Source organism: Sinohyriopsis cumingii, chromosome 6 (assembly GCF_028554795.1).
Source record: "Sinohyriopsis cumingii isolate HCF-2022 chromosome 6, ASM2855479v2, whole genome shotgun sequence".
In the NCBI taxonomy this organism is placed as follows: domain Eukaryota; kingdom Metazoa; phylum Mollusca; class Bivalvia; order Unionida; family Unionidae; genus Sinohyriopsis; species Sinohyriopsis cumingii.
This window is the reverse complement of record NC_142966.1, coordinates 161946775-161966150: the sequence shown is the minus strand read 5'-3', so window position 1 is coordinate 161966150 and position 19376 is coordinate 161946775. Positions and strand designations below refer to the sequence as shown.

The following is a 19376-nucleotide window of genomic DNA, read 5'->3' as shown; positions in this document are numbered from 1 at the left end:
AATGCATATCTCAATATGTCAGTGTGAATCTCACGGGGATACAAATATTGTTATGACCATTATTAAGTCCCACAGAGATCTATTCGATAAAAAACTGTACAAAATATGTTCCTTTCGCGATACACCCTGCCCTCCCCCGATGAAAAACTTCCATTGATGTCGTCGCACCTGAGATGTATCGCGATCGTCTATATGATGGTCACGATGTCGGGTGCTATATGACGTCTATCGCAATCAGGACATTGTTCCACGGTTTGTTCCCCAGTCGCATTCGAGCACCGTTTTGAATGACGATGCACTAATGTCAATGCGGTACCCGAAAAGTTTTATCTCGATGTCCGATTCCAGTGTCGGCTCGTGAACGATAATATTGTCCTGTTGCTGTGCACATACGCCATTGAAATTCAGCATTGATCGTCTCTCGTAAAGGCAACCGGGAATTTTTACTGTGGTACATATAGGGTTCGTTGATTCTCGTTGCGTTTATCATGAAAAAAATAGTGTATTGTTGGCTGGTTTCCCACCAAACGGCACCGATCTAATGTTGAGCAAGCTGTAACACACATGAAGCTGATCCAATGCTATCTCAATCGTGCTACGGGGCGCCATAATCGCGATGAGAAATATAACACCTGATTCTGGCATCATTTTCGACATTGACACCATCGTGTTGGTAGTCGTTGTGGCATTTACAGTTATTCTTTCAAGTGGTGAAATTAATATATTCCGATTCAACGTGAATCCCATTACTGATATTAGTAAGTCACCTCTGTAATTGTGATGACAAAAAAAGATGTAATTGCGGGAAGGACTTTAGTCACTGATGTAAACGTGGTAGTCAATCTTCCCGTTGATCAGCACGAGGACGATATGTGGGTCTATGATTCGACTCGCGTTCAATCGCTGACAGGCTGCTGATGCTTCTTTGATGGCATGGTGCGAATCATTTCCGGCAAGTAAACTCCGCACCAGGGTTTCTAATGGATGAATGTCTACGTTAACATTGTCGAGAAAGTACGGTGTCGCGATTGCTTCACTCCGATTGGGGTTATATACTTGTTTAAACAGGAGAGGTCTCACTATGAGTTTCAATCAGTTTGTATAGTCTATGTTTTAATCGATGTTTCAGCTGGATGTTAATTTGATTTTTCAACACAAATTATTCAGATAATTTAACCCCTACCTGCTTTAAAACTCTGACTCGTCTGGGCTCATTTTCATTTACCCTAGTGAGAAGGCAAATCTCTCGATAAACCCATCGTAAACAGTTCCCATTTGGTTTAGGATTTATTTGAGCTGCAATAAATATTTATCTCAGTGGTGATACTCACTCGCGGCTAACGTGGCGCTTTTCTTAAATGTTTATAAATTGTATTACCGTTGGCAGTCCTGATTAATAATGTGGCGATATTTCACGCGCAGACATGCAAGCGAAATCACCAATGTATTCCCTTGCCTTTTTCGTGGCGATTGCTCTGCGATTTCTGTGCTTTCTGATTCCACAATGGCTTTTCTGATTTGCTTAGGAATAAATGCGGTAGCACCTCTGATCTCTTAAATATCCCCGGAAAAAGCTATTGCATCATCAGAATCTTTGCGGTTGCTTCTCTTGCCATGGCGATCTCTTTGTCTTCTATGGCATTTTCGTCTTTCATGTTGCTGAAGAATCCAACAATGTCTCTGACTTCCATGTTCTTGGTGGCCTCGTTGTAATCTTGCAGAACGATATAATATGTCTGATCATCTGCGGTTGGCGCAGCAAGATATAACCCGTCACACGGTAGCATTCTCATAACGAGGTTAAGTAACAAACGAGTCGTACCGCAAACCAATGGTCATATGATTATCTCACTCACACTGTTGGGGGTATGCCTAATGGATTTTTACCGGGGGGATTTTATTTTGATGATAAATTGTCAACTATGTCAAACTCATCGCGTACTTCAGACAATTTAGTGTAATTGGTCAATGAATTGTATGTGGTTAGATTATTGACTGCCATAGTGATATGAAATGCCCATACGTTTATATTGTCTGCGATGCAAGCGTTGCATGGACGCAGTAGACGGACATATAATCATTGCGATAAATAAACGGAAACCAACCACAATAATGTGTGCGCGATGTATCGTGAAAATATATAATTTTTTGTCGACGGCAAACAAGTTGGTTGGCTACAGTGCATCTTCTTTGAGGGAGGTGACTATAGCCCCCATTAAGCAGACGGGAAACATTTATCGGGGTATAATTACTATGGGAATGGGGCTCGACTGTATATTCTACTAGATGGACGTCCTCTCGATTGTGACAACACAACCACTGAGACAGATCGCGTATGTTACCGACGCGATCTTGCATTCAGCAACTGTAATTTAATTCAGCCAAACATGGATTATCGTGAAAAAATGGCCGGTGAAATAACATTAGTTCACATATGTGCACAACATCTTGCAAAATGGTTAATAACAACCGCAATACGGGCAATGTTAGCTGTTGGAGGCAATTAACTAGGGTTTTAAAAAAATATTGGAGTGTTAACACTCATATGACGGTATCGATTTATTACAGAGCAGTGGTTATTGGAAAGACACTGTAGTGTTAGCAAATTAGCAAATGCCTCTTGAGTTTAAGAAAAATATATTACCGCTATTTGGTTGGTGCGACAAGCATTTATGTCAGATATTTTTTACCGTCATCAAGAAGAAAATCCATGGGAATCGTTTTGACATCAAAACACCCAACGAAGTTCACCAGGCGGATAGTTTGGTTCTGTCACAAGAAGGTCACACCGTTGACATTGAAAACGGCCACCGAGGTCGCAGGCATATTCAACCGCATATTGGCGCGTGGACCATTAAGTTGACCAAGTCTGACGCAGGTTGATCAAGGCTGAACATTTCTCAGAGACGTAAACGCGTTTATGAAACGTAACATGATTAAATTATCGCAAGGGACATGATGGTGTTTAAAACGATCAAGTCATTTTCGAACAATTTATCCGTACAATTGCGGTAAGATTATAGGATGGCAGAAAGACTTCCTGTGATCGTAGCCGCATCGAACAATTAAATTACGTTCACGACAGCGACGAAACCGCCGTGGCAAACAAAACACCAGTGCAGTCACAGTAGCCTATATTGAACTAATATTGGCAGGCTCCAGCCTCGCTCTAGTGTGATATGTGTATGTGTGTGTGTGTTTGATTGTGATTTCTAACTTAGCTTTAACAAATTTTTCAGTCATATCGCTACTATATCTGCAATGTGGCAGTTTAAAGTGATGTCTAGCACTGGGGAATCAAGCTGCAGACATGTACCATGATGCCCCACCCAGTCAGATTATCCCGACACGAGGACAACCAGTGATAACACTAACCTCTTAATGCTGAGCGCCAAGCGAGGCAGCTGTTAGTACCATTTTTGTAAGTCTTTGGTATGCTTCGGCCTGGGATCGAACGCACGACCTTCCGAATCCAAGGCAGACGCTCGAACCACTACGCCACCAGAGCGGTTCTGTAGTGTGATATCGATACGCATCTTGAGATATAGAAGGTGGAACAAGAATAATTACTGATGCTATTTGGAGTTTAACAACACAGAAAATTTCAAACGTGACCTGTTGCGGCAATCATTAAGTGGATGTGTGAGATAAGAATTGTTAGTGATGCCGGCGGATACACAGTATGACCACGGCAGGTCATGCATCAACAAAGCGCTATCTCAGAGTGTCAGCACACAAGGCTCATATCGCCGTGTCGCCAGTTACACCCAAGGCATATGAGGATGACGTTACCACGTAGATGACCTCGTTGATTATTAACACGAGACAATAATTATTTTGTTGTTGTGCCAAGCCCATTGTGTAATCCAGGTGAGATCACTAAAGTCAGGAAAACTTCGCTGGGTGTCATAACTTCGGTAAGATCCATTTTGTTTGCTATCATGATGCAGTTGAGAAAAATTAATTTTGATGCTGAACAACGCGCTGTTGAAAATGCTATCAAGTTCAACGTGTGCGATAGATACTTTAACCGTGACACAGCAATTTATGCAAGATTTGACCATTCTCCGCGATCATCAATGCATTAGAAAAGCCGTGAGCCCTATATTGTTAGACGACTTAATGAATGAACTGAGGTTGCGTATCCAGGACACCATGGAGTCGAATCAACGCTCGTCGCATGCTCAAACTAACACAATGGCATATCGATTGTGCAATTAAGTTCCAGCTTGAGGGTTGTTTCCAATCCTGGTATTGGTACGTTGATATGTTTTCTCAGAGTATTCACAGTCTGTATACGAGTGGGGCATATTCGTTTGGGTATTTGTCTTTATGAAGCCTTACCAATTCACACTGAAGAGTGTCACGTAATTGTTTACCTGTGACGAACGCTGATATCGCTGGGGAACACGTGGCAAGAAAGTCATCACATGAATTTTTCACGAATGACTCACGCATTTTGTGATATCTTTTCAGGTCAAATTTTAGTCGCATTAGTAACTTTAACTCACGCAGTTTATTATCCGTGGTACAGTGATCGTCTAGATCTTTATCATAATGATTCGCTTTGGACCCCAGCCTGTGATGGGGACATTTGCAACAAACAGGGGGAGAATGACATTGACTTCCACACATGATAACGCAACAAGGATTGGTACTCAACGATGATAAAATCATTTTTATCGTGTAAACGTGTACTGTACATATTTCGTCCCATATTACAATGCGATGTATATACTTGTTATCCATACGTATAGGATCCAATCCGGATTCTCTTTACCACATGGAAAGAACACTATGATAAGTTTGTGAGGTAACTTGACGTTGCCTCATGTCGAACGCAAGTTTCCATGTAGGGTTTACTCGACGAGGTTTGAGTCATCAACCAAAATTGTAAACAAGTTGATCTTGAGCTCTGTTTTACCAGAATACGATGCCTCATTTAGATACATAAGTTTGTGACTTGCAACTGGATCATTTACCAAATGAGATTTTGAATCCGTGAAAAATGATTTATCCGAAAAATAATAATGTTGTTCCTGATATTTTGCAGAGCAGGTTGGCTATCCTAAACATCACCGGAGGAAAATTTTACAACACGCTTGCAAGGAAATTGCAAATTAGCCGATCACATTGTATTCTCACTGAGATATTCCCGCACATCTGTGCTCAGTAACACGATATTTACGTCCACAATTAGTAAAATTCTCGGTCACATGTGCTGCAGAACAGTTTTAATTTCACCGGCCTTCATAAGGCATTACATTCTGGTTGGGGTTTTCCACGAGATAACTTCTATATATCACAGCGCAGCGGTAACTGGCAATGCATTATTGTAGTTGATACTGTCAAAGCCGTTCAGAACTCCAAGGGGAATCTGAGGTGTTATCGTGACAACAGACGTACCGTGACTTCGTTGCACCCGTATAGGATATAATTTGTAACTCATAACCCAATCTTCATTTTTCTCTTGGCGATCAATTGTATTCGGACAAAGTATATATTATCTGGAGGAAGAAGAGATAAAATAGATACAGGACATGTGTTGTTCAATCAGCCATTGTAAACTCGTCGCTCTTTCTGTATTTCAAAACATCATGTGGAATAGACATATGCGTCATTGTCAACGATGAATTCTTCCTTTGCATCAAGAAAATACTGATGCAGTTCTGAAGATTCCTTGGATGGTATGACATCGTGACGTACACAAACGATCAAGATAACATGTTACAACTTCCTGGTCACTGAGAATGGTATCACGCGCTGAGTGAAGGTCACTGAGTTGTGAATTTGAAGGTGATCATCTAATGTTTGTTCCAGTATGTCTAAAATACCTATTTAGTGCCCAGTGGGCTCTTAAGTGCCGACCTGATATTGTCATAATGTATATACAAAGTCATTGACATCTCTAATAGGAAAGTCATATCGTGTACAAAATTATGAGTGAATAATTATTTGGGCAGAAAGGTTTTCTCGGCAAAAGAAGTGTCAGCATATTCCATTCCTCCTCTGCAGTCATTGTCCGTCAGCTACCATATAATCTATAATATATATTGCCCTAAGACTGAAATGTGTGTTTATCTTTTTGCGGATATCGTCGAGATCTGGCGAGTTTTTATAACCATGAAGTAAAATTTTAGTTATCGCTGGGTCATAAAACCACGACGGGATTGTCTGCATTTCACATCAGCACCTATATCTACATGTGACCTTGATGAATAAATGATATAGAACAATCAAGGAGATAAAACGTTATCGTATGTTGAAAAAAAAAAACATTATCCAAATCGTCAGTAACGATATTATGCAACTTTGTCCATACGTGATCATTTTCGAGTTCTTTTCTTTTTACTAATGTTATCGCATGCTGCGCAGATGCATTTTGAGTTGTCGTTAATTGATCATTGGTAGTGCTTTATATAGATATTGTTTGATATTTCTAATGTAACATTTCCTCTATTGTATTTTTCACATTCAACTTGGAAAGTTCATATGAATGGGCCCTTCGTTTTTTGCTCACCATAAAGGTATTAGTCCGTGAGAGCCAACGTGATATATCACACACGGAATAGGGCCTCAACCCTTTCTAGTTATGCCAGCGTTTATCCATCAGTACTTGCCGACACATTGTTGATCAGAAAATGTTTTCTTCCCCATGTGGAGCCACTTACACTTGTTTCATCCAATTACTCTTATTAGAATTATATATTTTTAATTAATTTCAAGTGGGAGGGCTAAGAAGCCATTTTTTACGCGCCCTGAAGGACTCACGGTACTAATTCAACTCCAGTGGTGACATATGGAAACACCATCATATTCAAAATTCAATAACTTAAAACTTCTGGGTGTTGATAATGACACCTATAATTCATCATGCACATCTAACCTTGGTGCAAGCTTATGTGTGGAGAACACCATATGATCCGCGGCACTTTGTTTACATACATATGCATGAAACACGTGTTATTGATTCTGCACCAAATGAATCAGGTTCTACTTTCAGTATTGAGTACTCCTGAGTCAAGCCTTTAAAAATGCTAAAATTGCATCAGTAGAAATTTGTAAATATTCTTTTTACATTACATATAGGATAAGCTCTCAAAAGATATTTTTCCTAATTTTTTCATTATTTTTCAATTATTGACAACCAAACCTGTAAATACTGTATTATTTCTTCACCCATTTCTAGACTGGTTCACAATTCTTCCGTATAATTAGTACAGTGTGTCCTGAAGTACACGTGTCTCACTCTTAACAATCCCTGGAAGAGTGTCTGGTACACAAAATCTCACGACGAACGCCATGTGTTAGTTGATGTACGCCGCACCCATGGAGAGTAAAACAATTAGAACACCAAGGTGCCCCGCTTTAAATGTTAATCATTGGAAACAGATTATTCCGAACGTTGGAAAAGCATATTTCAAGACGTACCTATGGTTCGACTACATGAGTTACCTTTACTATCCAACAAAAGTTAGGATGTCGAGCGAAATCTGTATCAAGTAATATATTTACGAAAACGTTGACTGCAGAAAACGAGTGAATAATCTAAAGTCACATTCGCAATAAAATAAATGTCAAACTGCCGATCACCACAACTCAATGGACATTCAATAAATATTGTTACTTGTTCTAGAGCAACTGTTCCATTTACTCTCACTTTCTAGCTCCTTGAAGATGAGTAGCTTCCCGATGTGGCAATATTTTAGTCAAACGCCCGTTTATGACTTGTACGCAAATCTCTGAAACACTATTTACGGATGTAATTTCTTTTTTCTTTTTTTTCACTTTATGTGCAATAATAATAATAATAATAATAATAATAATAATAATAATAATACACATCTACAAACTGGCTTATAAGATTGTTAACATGTTAAGAAAAGACCATTTAAAGCTCATAAGCCTCTCTTGATGAGGTTAACACATTTATATTTAAACGATCAAAGTTTGAGATGCAACTATACCTTGATTATAATCTGTTCTTCCGTAAACCGTGATGGTCTTTACAGTAATGTTCAAGCCAATTTCAACTTCCCAGGTATGGTTAGCCTTGTTTACTTGTTTACTTGCGCTACATGACATTGTCTTTACCGGATCGCCGTCATCTATTTTCCCATCCACAGCCTTATCAGCAGTCCAGAGGAAATTGCTATAATTCAATGTTGTTGACTGGACAGCTGACTTATGTAGAGCAAAATTCACCGTGCCTTAGAAGAAGAAAAAAGTATTTCCTTTATTTATTTTTAAAATGATTTTGAGTAATGTTTGCTTTATTTGAAATCCTGTCCGTCCATCTATCAATCCATACGCACCAATATTCACTACAATGTCTACATTTTCTGCACTATAATTCTAAAATGGTTTTGCCCAGCTTGGTGATAACAATATTCACTGTTCTGTCTCATATATTTTGCAGCTGCATCCTTTGACCAATATGTAGGTATTCTGAGAATATAGGTTTAAAAATGTTACAAACTAAACATTTATTATTTTGCAATGTTACGACAGTATGGTCTTAAATTAAGTAGCAGAAATGAAAGAAACTTTCACAATTAGTAAAAGCAACAAATACATTTAAATTTCTATGTTAAAAGGTTACAAAATCACAATTTATGAGGAACTTATAGTATTGTAAGTTAAACCCCCAAATAAACTTAAATGTATTATCACAGGTTCAACATGATAAAATGAATTTCAATATTGAATATGCTAACGTGACAATAGTCTTGAATAGGTTGTCGTACTGACTTTTGTGATTGATCACAATTATATAATCAAAAATGTCTCTGAATGAAGTCACACTAATCCCTAGTAGTAGTAATTTTGTCCAATAATACCAATGGGGACTTTGTAATTCAAATGACCAAATTAAAAGAAAATAATTACTGTCAAATTACATCTTAACATAACTTATAATGACTCTCCAAACTTGTCATAAGATAGGAAATAATAATTTTATTCACCACAACCTTATAAGTAAACCTAAGATACAATAGCATGACCAGGATGTTGGTCACATGTTTCCTTTCAGAACATTATAAATTCTTAAATAAGGCTAGACATTGTAGTCAAATATCAGTGAAACAACATTTATATCTTACAAAGACGACAAAAGCGTGCGAATAGTCAGGTTGTCTTCCTTCAAATTACAGTCAAAGTTTAACATGGACCAAGACGCTCCACTTTAAATAGCAAAATTGAATATTGCTCCCCTGTCCGTTGAGGTGGCGTCCTTGACATTTGGTACAAGCAGCCAACTTGTTTGTACCCTCAAAATCAGTCTGACAGTCCTACGCGAAGTTGCGACAGATACCGATAACACTTCATGTTTTGGTGACCACTGGAGTCTCCAGTCCACTTATATTTAAATCGATTGAAAGTTCGTGTTGGGGAGATTTATCGTTAATAATTATGTTTAACGTGCGTCACTAGTTGTGATTTATTTGATAAACCACATGACCAGCAGAATACGACCATTTATTGATGTCGGTTAGATCTACAAATAGGAATGTGGAGATTTGATTTTAATCAGATTGCCCTCTAAATATAAATTTCAGGAAGATATGTTTCAAAAAGAACACTTTGATGTATGCTTGGCACCTGTAGGGAAAGCTACACCTACCACTTGGTCTTCGATTTAGTACGGCGCTGCGTTCAACACGCGTGTATTCATTATTTATAATTAAGTAACCGTAGTTTTGTTTGATTACGATCACGCGCATATTCATTTTTATAAATGAATATACCTTAGTTTGCTTTTGGTTTAAAATTGCAAGATCGTACCTCATCAGCCGGCATAGGTTTGATTATACTCATCGTAAGTATCAACCATTCATTTTGAGTAACTCAAGGTCATCATGAGCTTTAATAGTAAGTAATCTACATAATAGTGCTGAATAAACGTGCAGCGTGAAATCTTCATTTATATTTCTTTTCGGCTACTTTCCCTATTTAATTTATAGAAAAGAAACTTTGTGATTAAAATGTGCACTGGATATTTTCTTGTTGATGACTTTGTGCCTTTGGGTGTGGAAGCCATGCTGGTGGTTGGGATTCTAATTTACGCAACAAAACAGGTCAGTGGGAATGATTATCCTGACACTTGGTAATTGAATGAATGAGAGAATAAAACGTTTTCGCTGCTAGGTTTTACTTGTGCTTTCCGATAGGAACTCCTGGTTTTTATGTAAAGGGCACAAATAATAATGTATATTACGTACCTTATTGCACTTATTCCTGATATGAAGTCATTTTTGTAAGACAAACATAAATTATTGTCACAAACATGTCTACAATTCCGTCGGTTACTCATTTTTTAATATACCAATTACCTCAGAATAGCAGAAGTAATGAAATATTGAACAATTAAATGCAATATTTAGTAACTGTGTTTAACTTTGCCGCAGATGTGGCATTAGTCACTAATGCCAAAGTGGTAAAGTCCAAATCTTTAAGCAAAGGAATATTATCAAATACATATAAAAAGCAGTCGGAGACTAGGATGTAAAAAGGCGTATGGATAACAAATAGTGCCACCAATGACAAAAGAATGCTAACTATATTATTCTGACGCACATGGTATCAACATGTCGTATTGACTGCAAGCACCGATTGTGGAAGCTACGCTTTGATTCCACTGTTGTACAGTCAAACTGCTTCCGAAATAAATGTAGTCAAACGTTACTAATTCTGGGTTACTGAGAACGGAAATTATGCTTACAATTGTTGATTAGCTCTAGTTTTAGAGATATGATACTGGGTCAGTATATACGACCATTTTTTAGGGAATGGTGGATGATCAGTGAATTATAAACGGAAGTAATCTCAATTTAAACCGGAAATGACTCCAATACATCTACGACTGGATCAATGAAAAATCTATGACTGGGTTTGGGCAGTAGCTGCTTTTTAGGCAAAACAATGAATGATGAATCTGAAGCTGCTATTGCGTCATACATGATATGAATTGTGTCATGTTATTTCTAGAAATCATGGATGATGCATTCATAACTAAACTTACATTACTCTGTTGGACAAATTGCCCTATATCAGATCCATAAATCATAATGTGTCGTGCTCTCGTATTTGTCAGTGTTTGATTTTGCAAAGGGATGCATTTTCATTTGGCCAGAGTTAGTAGATATGCCTCGTACTTGTGTGAACAATGCAGATAATGTCCGGTATGCTTGTGGTGAAGTGAAGTTTGCATGACAAACGTGCAGTATAACTACTATGGTTAAGGACGCCTATCACATTTAGGTTGGCTGCAGAACTGGAGATCAGGACAAGAGGTGGGCCCCACACATAGGCTGCAACACTTGTCAACAAATCTTCGCCAGTGGTTGACTAGGAAAAGGAACTATATACCTTTTGTAGTGCCAGTGATTTGGAAAGAGCCAACAGTTTGGAAAGGTGTGTCAAAGAATAAAACGTGGACTGTATATTATCCAAACATTCTATTAGCTATATACCCAGTACCCGAGACGAGGAAAAGGAAGAGGATGAAACTTCTAGTCCTGAAACATCAATGTTGCATGATCCAGATTTTCTCCCATCCTCCTTTTCTGAATCACACCTCATAATACAGTGAACTAAATGTCCTTTTCAGGACTTTGGGACTATCCAAGAGTGCATCAGAGCTGTTGGGCTCCAGACTATAGCAGTGGAATGTCCTGGCAGGTGATGTTATGGTTTCTCTTCAAGGACGTCGATCATGTAGCCTGCAAGAACATCGATTGTGTGGTGGCAGCCATCAACATCGTTCATGATCCAAATTAGTGGAGACTGTTCACGTATTCATCGATGACGAGTCTTAAATATGTTTTGCTGCATAATATCAATTCCAGTTGGTCATGCAGTCCATATGAAGGAAACTTATGCAAACATGAAGAAACTTTTGAGATGCATAAACTATGACCAACATCAGTGGTATCTGTAGCAATTTGAAGGTTCATACTCTCTTGCTTTGTCTGCAGACTGGATACAGAAAGTACTGCTGTTTTCTCAGCGAATGGGATAGTCGTGCGAAAGATTCCCACAACATCAAGAGAGATCGGCCACTCCGACTATTATTGGAGCAGGGGAGGAAAAGTGTTTAGTATCAACAACTTGTTCAATCAAGAAAGATTTTGTTACCACACTTGCACATCAAGCTGGGTCTGTTGAAAAACGTTCTCAAGGACATTTACAAAGCACAAAAAGCTTTCAAGTACCACCATGGAAAATGCCCAAGGTTAAGTGACGCTAAGATAAAGGAAAGTGTTTTTGTTCGTCCTCATATTTGTGAACTTCTTCGAGATGATGCATTTAACCGTGAATTGCGTGCTAACGACAAGACGGCATGGAAAGCCTTCTAGTTAGTGGCAACAAATTTTCTCGGAAACAGCTAGGCAGACAACTACAGAGAGTTAGTGGAAAACCTCGTTAAGACATTCAAGGCTTGGTTGCAACGTGTCACTATAGAAAAAATTTTGCACTCTCATCAAGATTTTATCTACCGAAGTGCAGAGCTGTGAGTGATGAGCACAGCACGCGAATTCACAAGAACATTGCAACAATGGTGAAACGATTTCAGGGCAAATTGGGCCCATCAGTGCTTACAGACTACTGCTGGAAAGTGCCAAGAGATGTTCCAATTAATGAATAAAAGAGACAAGCAAACAAGCGCCGAGTAGACACTGAATAAATATTGCACCATGTACGTATATATAATATTTGTTTGCCTTTTGATTTGTAATACATGTTATTTATTTAACCCTTTTGTTCTTTTTAAAAGTGTTACATAAACAGGACAGGTGAAATATTATCATGTAGAGCAACCATAAACACATGGAAAGACTTGGGTTAACAATTTATTCCTACTCTATTATCTACACAATGTACATAGACATAAAATCTAGAAACTTAAATATTTCGGAAATAGTAGCGAATCAGTTGTTTTAATTGTCATATTTGTATTGTTCTCATCAGGTTCATACTACAAACATTAGGAACACATACAATATGGGATGCATTTCCAGCGAGAGATTTCATCAGCTCCTAGCGCGCTTGGGCTCTTCCATGGGCAATCGATTCTTTTTTTGTCACTTCAATGATTGCATCCCTTGCGTATGCTCTGTAGGTATAGTAAAAAGGTAGAAATGAAATGAATAACAATTTAATAACAATTCAAAAATTACACTCCTTTCGCTTGACCGTTTAATAATCCTATTGCATCACTTGATTAGCTGTTTGAAATTGATTGCCACATGTCCTTATATTTCTACTCAGCTGTTGTATCCTTTCTCTATCTCATTTCTCCCAATTCCTTCTCCTCTTCCTCCCCGAATTTTATCTAGATTCCTTCTCCTCCTCCTCCACTTTCTATCCCACGACTGCACTCCAGTCGACCTCGACAATCTCGGCTACAATCTCAATACAGTCTCCAACTTCTGAAGACTTGGGACCCAATGGAACCGGAAGTTATCTGTTCCCTAAAAAGCTTTCTGTGAAAACTAAAGGATGGTACAATCTTTTTCCTTAGTTTCTCATCTCACACTACACAAAGCCCACCATCAGATAAAGGCTATTAAATTTATCGGTCACGCATTCGTTCACATCGTGATGCCCATACGTTCTTGTATGGTAAAACAAACGTCACGGTATACATTACTTCTGATACATACATAAATAAATTTCATCACATCAGTACATACTCCTAACCCCGTTATACTAAATAATATTACAATAATCAGAGCATTTCTTTACCGTACAGCTCATACAAAGTAAGCATATATTTAAATATCCATACTCTGATAAATTCATTCGTCCATAGTAACTAATCTTACATACTTCAACCATTTTCCAAATTCACAATTCAAGCATATACAGATTCTAACACAACGCATTAATGAATCACTGTTTTACGACGAATTAGCCAAACCGCGAATACAAAATTAATTCTGACAACAAGCTAACAATCTACATAATTATCTATGTTATACGTACGGCTCAATCCCAATTCTCAAATGCGCATGTAAATCAAACACTACAAAGGTAATTCTACATACTAAACGATCCTAGTTATTTAGTGCACATGCTACAAATGATTACAATTATGATGCCGTAATATTCTGCAAAATCGAGCAATTAACTTACTGACCTTTTCAAAGCATTGTCTTTCCCTAGAATTGACTCTAAGTTCTGCTGCAAGATTACAATTGGCTTCTTTCCCGGAGTAAACCATATTGATCTGCAATCCTTCCAGGACAATACTAAATTACTCTTTACGATTTAAGAAGGTATCATTTGGGTCATAACTGTAATCACGCCCTCCATCTCAGTTTTTGATTGGACATCGCTGTGGACCGATTCAATTAAACATAGCAGACAATGGCTCTCTCGCTGTTTGTGAACGTGGCGAGGGATAAGAACACGTCCCGTACACCCTGTGGACTTTCCTTTAGATCATTGAACAAACCTTGAACATTTATGTGTGACAACGGCAAGCCTTTGCTAAGTCACGCGACCGATCGACCTGGTCATGGTTATCTTGCATGAGAGTTCAACACTAACCCCGCAACAATCTTTGGAGATCAAACACAAGGCCGCGATAATATTCCGAAGTCAGGTAGATTATAGCTTGTATATGACTCAATAGCTGGGGCTTATCAAACGTGACTCGCGATAACGTGTTTTCAGGTACACGATTTACACATACTATTTTGATATATAATTGCATGGATAAATAATAATTACAAACATTGATTATCTTAATATTGGCGATTCACGTTTCTTCTACGCACGACGATGCGAAGTGTAATTACTAACATTTCGCTCATTTGATCAATTATATGGGCCATCGAATACTGATTACATCATTTACCGCCATCTCAAAATTATCCTTTTACTTGAGAGTAGACCAACACGGTTTCATTATATTTACACAATCTTTACATATCGAATGAGGTAATGAAATTGTGAAAAAGAAACTTGTCACGTAGAGGTTGCTGGGAAAAGAACTATTTCATAGGTGGTGTGCATCTATAAAAAGTTGTAATGATTACGACAACCATAGACAACTCATATTAGTCGAATAATTCAAGAATTGTGTGCATAGTGATGTCAAGATCTATCTTGATGGAAAAATATTAGAAGAAGCTGCTCGTTCAGCTGTCGATTATTAATTGACTTACAAAGTTTCGTTTGTCAGAATATTTTCCGCTCAGCAGGATTTTAGTAATAAACCATCACAGTCTTGTACCAGTACATACATGTGACACAACTTATATGGATCACACTTCTGATAAGACTGATCGGAAATACTTATCTTTTACTATGTGCACTTTAAGCAAGAAGAAAGAATGTGTCATTTCTGTTTGCTACATTAAAGAATAAGCAGCAGAATAAAGACAGAGCTATTCCAAGTGCTCTTATTTCTAAGGGGTCAGAGTGACGGGCGTGTATTAAAAGCAACACGTGACAGAAATGCAAGTCAATTTTATTATAGAGAAGTATGAACCATTCCTGGCGATAGGTTCTATGTTAACTATTGGTGATTATGCCTAATTTATCCATAATGAAATATTAGTAAACACATAAGCTTCTCAGAGTCTTTTATTGTCAGGTATTTTAACATGACATGAACAGTCTTCTTTTAGTGAAATGGTTCTTGTTCAGACAGTATAGTGCGGCTTTGTTAGTGTTCCTCGCCACTGTATCTATTTGTCATCGGTCTTAGTGTCAGGTTCCGTGACTTGTGCAGCGTTGGTTTCTTTGCCCATTGGGGATATTCGTTTATTGCTGCAGAATCACATATCTGTATATAAGGTTGTGGTGAAGTCACTTGAAATGGTTATCTTATTGTGATTGGAATCCCTGATCTGTACCCTGCTTGTGCACTTAGTAGTTTATGATAAAATGATCTCTTCAAAATGATGTTGATCAGAAAAGTATTCGTTTAATTGTCACATTTATTGGTCATTCTTTTCGTTAGGTAAATTTCGCTAGCGGTAGTAATCAGACAAAAGGCATTGAGTACAGTGATCCCCCTTTTATTACTCATTCTATCAATTTTAACAAGGATTGCAAATGACAACCAGGTGTTGTCAAACAGGAAAAACGTCCCGAGATCCCGTATTAGTTTAAGAGGATTATTAACAAAACTTAAGTCAAACTAACAGATCATTAGTAGTCGGTGAGTTATCAAATTGTTGTTTCTGAGTCTTCACGACAGGATGATCTTCATGTAGTCCTTGAAGCTTCCATTGCAAACCATTTACTTGTCGATAGGACTTATCAAGCAAGCTTTAATCATTTTCATAAATTTCTAAACTTAATTATGTCCATATCTCCGAAGTTTCTACGGGGATTAGTAAAAGCACTTACGCGAACGTCATACTCGGCCCGCAAAGTGGATGATTTATCATCTAAGGTGCTGTAGTTAACGTCTACATATAATTTTTGTTGCGACATCTTCGTCGGATGTTGGATCTCATAGCACAACTATCTGATTTCCGTTCATGAGTTCACCTGTCATTGTGTCGCCGGTATTCTTCAAACGATTAGAAGGGCTTCTTGCAATTTCATCTCTGATGGTTATAAACGATATATTTGAATCTCTGATTCTGCCGCCGTCAGTAAACACAGGGATGTTATTTGTGGTAGCATTGAGTACTCTACGAATTATATCATTCCATTTTATATTGCTCGTTTTCAAAACTCCGTATTTATCCTGAAAAATAATAACTTCATCTCGGTCAACTCCAGAGAGGTTCATGATATAAGCGAGTTAGTCTTTAGTCGCGTAATTTGACAAATCTATTTCGTCGAACTTTTTTTAACTCTGAGTAGTATCACCGCGGGATCTTTCATAAATATCTACCATTCTTCACAAACGAAGCACTTGTATATTTGTGCACAACTTTGTGAGGTGGTAACGATGGCGTCTTTGAAATAGCGTCAAGTACAGCAAATGCTTCACGGAAGCATATTGGTGGATCAGATTAGTGTTGGTGTTGGTAGCGTTGAATACCAAACAGGGGTTTTTGTACGGCGTGACATAGCTGATGAATTCCTGCGATGGAGCCAACCCATGCGCATCGAAATAAATAATTCCATGGGGATCAATCGCGTATGCTACCCAATGAGTTCATGCACCGGTACTATTATCGAGATTAATAATACCCTTCTCGGTGTTGTTCGGTCGCTGAGGTAACTGATCGTGCAAAAAGCACATCTGAAGTTTTTGATTTTTAAATGTTTGTCAGCATCAAATAAATCACAATTTGACATAGGTGTTAACGAATTGTTCCTGGACTTCTTAAATCCTTTCCCCGAGGATGAGTTCCCGGAAGCCTTAAGCCCTTTCCCGATGCTTTTCTGAATGCCATTACAGCAGCTGTTCCAACAGCACCTAACGCGGCTGCTTTTGCTCGGCTGGAGATGCAGCAGCTATCAGTGCTGATACTGCCGAGAGAAATGGAAATACCCCTCCTGTGTTAACAGTATCTTTGATGGCAACGGCGGAAAGTTCAGGTCATATTCCAGTCCTGAATTGTTTAGCTTTATGAAGATGTTTGCGCAGGTGTTCTGCCAACGACAGATTATTTTCACCGCCTGTAATTTGACTATGCTTTAGCGTTCTAAAGCTGATGCGGATTCTAGCTTTTTAATCGGACCAGGAATCAGACTGACACCAACATGATGATATGATAACAGTTAAGATAATGCTCGTATTTTTAAATCACCGTGCGATTACATATTTTCCACTGGTGCATCAACAAGTCTCATTCGCCACCAGCACCTTCGAGCAACATTGCTTTGTCGCTAAGTATAACTGCGATTGCTCTGTAATCAACACCCCCTGCTCATCTGGTCCTAAAGTGGACATCAACAACAGATTGCCTAGATAAATCAAGATGCTCCAGCAAAATGTAATAAATCGGATATAGGTTTTTAAATCAAACTGGGAAATCTTCAGACCAGTGTCCACATTTTGGTCACGCCTCATAAACGTCATTAACCGGTAATATGCACGTGCTATTTGATTTTGGTCATAATTCAGTAATATGTTTTCTTCTGGCTCTTGTTGTCCGTTTATTTGCAAAGAAACTTCAGTAACTCCAAGTCGGTCAAATATCATATGGCTGAGAGTTTGTGAGTTTACTCGATTATAATTCTGAAAAGCGACAAATATGTATCTCGGCGCAGAGTCTTTGCGATTTTGAAGAAGGCTTGTTTTTGCGATTCGCGAGTGAGTCAATTAGAGTCTGTTCGCCCTCTTTGCTGCTACAATTAAATAATGTTTGATCAGTAACATTAATATACATGATACCGCCTTGAAATAATTGTCGACAAATATCAGCTGCTTCAGTTATTATTTCCGCAGAATTATTACCAGCTCGTTTTCTTCCTATGAGAACGTCTTGCCGTTGCACGTCAGAAAGAATATTGTTATGACGTGGAATAAGACTGCATCCTTGAGTAGAAAAATCACTTCCTGTAGGTGCATCGTGATATATTTCTGGAGATTGTGGTCGAGAAGGTTGTTGTTTTAGTTCTGTTCTTCTGTTTTCTACTTGCTGTTAAAATTCAATGTACCATGGATCTTGTAGGTTAATTGGTAAATCTTTAGCAGCAAAATATACCACAGGAATCCAATTACCAGGTGCTATGCTGCGATTGCCTTTTAAATAATTTTGACGTATTTTGTATCCAATTGCAGGAACATTGATTAAATCATCCTGATTTTTAAATTCATCAAGAGCATTATCAATAAACATACCTCTAGGTCGGTTCCCTTCGATGTGTTGCTATGGTTTTTTATTTGTTATTGTCGTTTTACCTATTGCTGCGGCGGATGAAGTTGATAGGAAGGTTCTTGCTCAGTGGGTTGTGACGGTGTTGAATAGGGAGGTGGTGACTCTTGACGTTGTGATTTATATTGTTTTGCTTCTTTATCATAAATTCTTCGTATTTCTTCAACAAATCCTACAAATTTTGGATCAGTATTTCAGGCTTGATTTTGTTGAAATATACACGATATATCCACCTGATGAAAGTATCATCGGTTAACGTAGCATACTTTGGTTTTAAAATTTTGTCTTTTTGAGCTATACCTTCCAATGTCATAGCACGTAAATGTTTTTCTTCAATTTATTTTAATTGCTTAATAATACCTTCGTTAAATTTTGCAATCAGTTCAATATTTTATTTTATTGGTTTCGGTTTCATTGTAAGTTTTTCTCAAGTATTTCTTCACCTACATAAGGAGGCTGAGCTGCAGCTATATCATTTTGAAGTTTTCGTAAAATCTTTTTTTTTGTTTTTTTAGTTCTTTCTGTTATTTTTGCAGTTTGTTCTGCGGCTTGTTTTGATACTGAAAGAAGATCCTC

At 38.0% G+C, this 19376-nt stretch overlaps 1 protein-coding gene across 2 annotated transcripts in view; it reads right to left on the bottom strand.

The window, feature by feature from the left end:
- Positions 1–19376, bottom strand: part of LOC149798412 (receptor-type tyrosine-protein phosphatase alpha-like) — a 93300-nt gene that overhangs the window by 52174 nt on the left and 21750 nt on the right. Inside the window, exons 1-2 of one of the 2 annotated variants that reach the window (XM_089963612.1) lie at positions 14144–14480; positions 7968–8210 (exon numbers count right to left, since the gene is read on the bottom strand). In XM_089963612.1, the coding sequence (XP_089819738.1) occupies positions 7968–8085 (118 nt within the window). In that variant the 5' untranslated portion in view covers positions 8086–8210; positions 14144–14480. Of the gene's footprint in view, positions 1–7967; positions 8211–14143; positions 14481–19376 lie in introns of those variants that run through there. The other variant, XM_089963611.1, reaches the window with a different exon arrangement.